This window comes from Beta vulgaris, chromosome 3, assembly GCF_026745355.1.
Source record: "Beta vulgaris subsp. vulgaris cultivar EL10 chromosome 3, EL10.2, whole genome shotgun sequence".
Taxonomy (NCBI): Eukaryota; Viridiplantae; Streptophyta; class Magnoliopsida; order Caryophyllales; family Amaranthaceae; genus Beta; species Beta vulgaris.
Window position 1 is genome coordinate 39991066 of NC_079204.1, and position 6179 is coordinate 39997244.

The following is a 6179-nucleotide window of genomic DNA, read 5'->3' on the forward strand; positions in this document are numbered from 1 at the left end:
TACTTTACACCCTTCCTTTTGAGTGAATTTTTGAACTGAAATGAGGTTGGCCTAAAGGCTGGTGTGACATAACATTTCTGAGTTTTAATTCATTTTCAAGCTCAACATACCCCAATTGGGAGACAGTAGAGGCTTCACCATTCGGAAGATGAATCTTGGGACAGCCTGAAGGTTTTCTAGCCTCACTTAACACATTAGGGTTCCCTGTAATGTGATGGGTTGCTCCGGAGTCAATTATCCAGCTTTTTTGTAGCACTTTCAACCATGTTAAACTTCACAACTTCAGCAAAGTTCACCTCCATTTCATCTTCAGATTCTTCATCACCACTCTTTAAGGGCAAAGGGAGAAGTTTGAGCAGTTGCTCTAGTTGATGAGCACTTATCTCCCCAGTGCCATCACTCTTGTTGCAAGCATTTGCACTGATCTTTTGCTTCCCTTTCTGCCACTTATCTCCAAACTTTCCTTGATCTTTATTCCCAGTGTATCTCTAACTGGATTTCCCCTTCTGATCTCTTGAATTTCTCCCCATTTTGTTAGGGAAACCTACTATAGTCCTGCATTTGTCATAGGTGTCTCCTGTCTTTCCACAGGCTTTACATGCCCAACATTTTTCAGTTGAGTGTCCTGGCTTCCCACAGTTGCTACAGGTGTACTCACCTTTCTTCCCTAGCATATCAAACACTTCAATTTCTTCTGTAGGCTTCAGAATTTGCTTTTGTGTCTCTTCTTGTTGAAGCATCCGATAAGCCATGTCAACACTAGGCAGAGGAGTTAACATGAGAAGTTGACTCCTTTGAGGTGTGTATACTTCATCCATCCCATTGAGAAACTGAAAAAGTTTCTGCTCTTCTTCATCTTTCCTTACAGCATCAACAAATCTCATCACTTCTGCATTTAGAGCTGTTAAGGCTGGTAGGTCTCTAAGAGCTTCTGGCTCTTCCCACACACACTTTAATTCTGTATAGTACTCATCTATCATCCTCCCTTGTTGTTTTGTTTCATACATAGCTTTACTTAACTGGTACTTCCTAGCACTATTAGCAACATAGTATCTTTGTTCAAGTTGCCTCCAGATTTCAGCTGAATCTTGAACAAACATGACAGATTGTTTGATCAACTCAGACACAGACCCTAATATCCAAGAAATCACCATGTTGTTACATGTCTCCCATGCTTCCTGTTTCACTATATCCTCTCCATCTTTGTTTACTTCCACTTGTCACAAAACATAGCTTTCTTTTGAGGCTAAGCTTATTTCTAAGGATCTTTTCCAGGATCTATAGTTTGAGGATCCCTCAAGTTATTCAACATTAATGGAGGTAGTTCCCTCTGAGGGTTGAAGATACAAGGGACTGGTGGGTTATATCTTTTTAATTGTCATTTCTAGTTTTAGGTTTATATAAAGAGAAACTAAATCATCAAAAGAAACAATTTTTGTTGTTTAGAGAAAGCGTAACACATCACATTACACAAGACTATTGCAACATCAGGAAGATTCACTAGAAAATAGTAGAATATTAAAATGCCAGTAACTTAATAAAGATTGAATTTTTGTTATGAAGAGACTAAAAAATCGAACTTGTGCTCAGATACCATGTAGACATTGTCTAGGATAAGTTACTGTACTATTTTCATTCAATAAGTCTGCTGCATTTAACTGTTGCGCAACTCAGCCTTTCATTCATTGTTTCTTTCTCTTTCTTAACTTCTCTTAAAATGCAAGCAACCCTATATATATGAGGGAATCAGGAAAGACCTAAAAGCATAAAAGAGAATATTTCTGATGGCACATGATTACAAGGACATGGCACATGATCCTGGGATGATTTACCTTTAAAAGGTATTGCTTGTAAGATTATTACAACTGAAAAGAGAGAAAGGCTAGAGAATAAAACACAGGGCCTAGATGGGCCTGGTTTACATTAAGGACCTTCCAACAATTATCAACATCAACTGACCTAAAGATTTTATCTATAATTAATTTCTCTAGGTTAGCCTTTAAGGATGTTTTATTAGGCACTTTCTTCTGAGGTGTATTCAAATAAGATGACAAACTTCGAGAAGAAGTAATTTTAAATTTACCTGCCCTCTCTTCTTTATCAATTTCGTCTGCCTATGATGTAGTATTGGTCTGGAATCCTAGTTGGTCTTCTGACTTTTTTAACTTTGCTGGTAGCATAACCACATTACACTGCATGTTTTGACTCTCTCCCAATTCTGTTTGAGACTCCAGTGAGTCTCTATCCAACACTAAGTCACTGTCTGACACCAGTAAGTCCAAATCCTCAGATCCAAACTCTGAATTATAGTCCTCATTAAAGCCATTCCCTGGCGTATCTTTCATCAGAAAATCACCTCCACGAGGCTGCTGGGCATCATTCTTTGTAAATGATGTACCAGTTTGTCTTCCAAAGGTAACAATTTAGTAATGCCAGCTTGTAGAGCTTCTTCATCAATTCTTATATTTTCTATAAGGGACTCCTACACGTTTTGAGTGCTAATCTAGGCCCTCGCTGCAGCAGCTTTTACACTCAACTCTTTCATTTATTAATTTCCTGCTTTTATTTATGTTTTGGACATCTTGTAGTGGTGCTTCCCTCACTACTGGTTGAATATGTATATCTTATTGGTTCCCGTGGGGCTTTACCCTTCTTTTAAGAATTTTGGGCACAAGAGTTTGACTTGGCTCCTTTTTTTTCCTTTTGAAAAAGGGTATGATCGGGGACTATTGCTTTTCCTTGGTCCTTGACTTCTGGACCTTTTCTGTAATGGACGTTGATAAGCAGGTACATAGGCAGGATCATTTAGGATGTTCTGAGTTTTAACCATTTAAAAGGTTAGCCTATCTACACATGGCGAGCACATTCCACTTCTTAGAGCCTTCAACCAATCTATTTCCCTGGTTTGCAATGAGAATTTCTGAGCAGCCTCTTTATAGGTCTTAGCTCTTTCCTCATGCATCGCCAGGCTTGGAGCTGGGTTTGAATTGACAGTCGCCTTAGATTTGGCTAAGTTGGCCTTGTAGGCTTCCAGCTCCATCACATGTTTTTCCACTTCTGAGCTAGACAACCAGTCTTTTGAGACTTAGTTACCTAGTTAGGAATCCTCTAAATACTTGGCATTAGTCTGTTGTATGTGACCCATTCATATGCCATCTTCACATTTCTTCCAATCCTTTTTCATTGGCTATCTTTGACATAACCAAGATTCCTTCATCAAGCAATCTATTGAAGAGTTGGTTACCTATTTTGGTAGCTTAAGATGTCAGCAAAGTGATAGTAAAAACATTGTTAATCTCTACCATTCCACAAAATAGTTCAAATGGTTCGTCCATTCCAACTACATTCACTAGTAGAATAATTGCTATTTGCTGCGGTAATATTGCTGCGGTTTTCCCCATACGCGGCAATATATCACGTAAAAAGAAAAGGAAAATATAAAAATAAATATATTGTTGCGGTTTCGGTCTAAAACCGCAGCAATATAGTGTCATCAGGAAAATTTCTAAAAAAGTTGACTATTTGACCAAACATATTGCTGCGGTTCTTAACAAAAACCGGAGCAATATATTAAAATAGTATTAAAAAGTAATATTTTAATATATTGCTGTGGTTCTTGACAAAAACCGCAGTAATATCATTTAAAAATATATATAAAGGCGTGACAAGGCGTGTGACTTAGGGTTTATTCCTCTTGCCTCTCACAATCCTCCTCTTTCTCTCACCCTTCAGATCTCACGCACGCCTCTCACCCCTCTCACCCTTCAAACCTCATCTCTGCTCTTTCCTCTTACTAGTCACTCCTTCTCTTTCCTCACTCCTCATCTTCTCTCTCATGTTATATTTCGCGCACTTTGCTGCGCGGTTCCTCGACGCCGGGTATGTTCTCGTGATTCCGGTTCGTCGGTGATTTCGTCGAGACTCGAGTCCAATGGTGATGTTCGTCGAGACTCGAGTCCAATGGTGATGTTCGTCGAGACTCGATTCCAGTTTTCCCCATCCATATTGTTCGTCGATCTAAATTTCAGTGGTGATGTTTTCATTTCTTGATCTGAATTACAATAGTGATGTTCGTCGATCTGAATTCTAGTTTTTCTTCGACGCGATCTTATTTGTTTCTTTTTTCGTTTTTAGATCTGAATTTCTTTTTTTTTTCTCCTCCTATACTGTAATGAAATTATCAGTGTTGATGTTTTTATTTATTTTTTTCGATTTTCATATTTTTATTTGTAATATATTTTCTGCTTTTTTGTTTAATTTTGTATTTATAATTTCATTACAGTGAATTTTTAATATATTTTCTGCTTTTTAGTTTCTTTTTATATTGGGGGTTTATAACATTGTTGTAGATAATATAACATATTATAATAATGTTACTGTAACCACAAAAAATTTAGGGCTTGAAAAATTTTAAAAAAATATATTTTTTTACCTGCCTAGCGCCTATTGCTGCGATTTTGGGCCAGAAACCGCAGCAATATTACGTTTCAATCAGATAATAAATAATAATACTGCTGCGTTTGGCCTAAAAACCGCAGCAATATAATTAATACCTATTGCTGCCCCCTTAATTGCTGCGCGCCGAAAAACGCAGCAATAGGCCACTTTTTAACCGCAGCAAATAGCATTTATTCTACTAGTGATTAACATTTTCATCATTAGGAAACATGATATTTTTCTTATCAATTTCATCCTTGATTTTATTTCTAAAAACTATGCATTCAGAAGTGTCATGAGTTACTGCATGATGCCATTTAATACAATATTTTTTACCCTTAACTTCATCAGTAGTTCTTACTTTATGCCTTCCTACCAATTTTTATCTTTTTGTTAGATAATAACCAATGGGAAATAACATTGTATTTCTTAGCATCAAAGGTATATGTCATCTTTTTCCTAGATTTTAAATCCTTTGGCGCCACAAACTCTTTCTTCTCTAGAGGAGAACACTTATAAGGTACTCCATGAATGATTCTGCCATGTCCACTTCTCATACAGTTTCAAAGTGGAAGGGTTCCTCATTCTGAGTGAAGAAACTTTGGTGTCTTGCTGCACTTTCAGCTCGTAGGTTTCTCTCATATCTTACAGTTAATTTTGCTAGTTCAACAAAATGTATTTTCAGTTATAAAACTCTCTTCCAAGAATTCTAACATAACACCTAATCTTTGCCATTTTGAATATAGATAGGCAATCTTCTACAGACTCTCCTAACTTTTGTTGAATTCTGGCTAGATCACTTAGAGTCACTCCAAGTTCAGTGCGTGCAAAATTTTTTGTAAATTGCACTTGCATGTCCTGATTAGTATATCACCAGAAAGTCGTCTCAGGTAGAGACATGGAAAACATTCTCAGTTATAAGAAATCATCGCCAGCTGCTTTCCTACACTGACAATTGAAACTAACTAAATGTTCCTCAGCAGAAACTCTATCATTGCCTGAGAACAAGGTAAAGTCATGTATTTTAAACATTCTAGGAAATGGATTGGCTCTATCAATCCATTCAGGGTAAGGTTTTTGACCTATTTGCCTCTGATTTTTCATAGAATTATCTCCTACTAGTTGCTTGGGAAAATGGAGCTTGTGGTTAACCACACCCTGGAATATTCGCATAATGAGGCATACCTGCCATGGTTTGTTAGGCATATAAACATAGGTTTCTAGAAGGAATCCCAACCATATTTTTTTTTTATTGGGAAATTAAGTCAGCCTAAGGGCTAACCCCTACCAAGGCTACTAGCCTTGTAGGAATCCCAACCATATTTGGTTGGTTAAGACGCATATACGCATGAGGTGAGCTATTGTTGTTTGCAACAAAAGTACCTTGCCTTGCTCTGTCCTCCTTGTGTTGGTCCATATTGCCTCGCTCTGTACGCATGATGATGTCCTGACGCCTGGTGCCATCCTGGCTCCACGCTACTGCCATTCCATCACTTCTCCTAAGGTTTCCATGATTACCTCTCCAAGGCTCAAGTGTATTGCCCTTGTTGGGTGCTCATGGGAGGAAGTTTGTGGATCATTTGAGCTTAATGGATCTCTAACTTCAGGATAGGAGATATGTACCCTTGGTGGGTAACCTATTGGAGGAGAACGTTCTTCACGACTTCCAGTCATTCTATTTAGTGGGACCTCTTCTAAGGCCTTAACCGATTTCTTGTTTAACTAATAGTGTTTTTCGACTA

At 37.8% G+C, this 6179-nt stretch overlaps 1 protein-coding gene across 1 annotated transcript; it reads right to left on the reverse strand.

The window, feature by feature from the left end:
- Positions 1-230: 230 nt before the first annotated feature.
- LOC125495659 (uncharacterized) lies at positions 231-1154 on the reverse strand. Its single transcript, XM_057393372.1, has 2 exons — positions 659-1154; positions 231-469 (listed from the first exon to the last, which is right to left on the reverse strand). Exons 1-2 carry the CDS (start codon positions 1152-1154, stop codon positions 231-233), a joined length of 735 nt encoding a protein of 244 aa, XP_057249355.1.
- Between the last annotated feature and the right edge of the window lie 5025 nt (positions 1155-6179).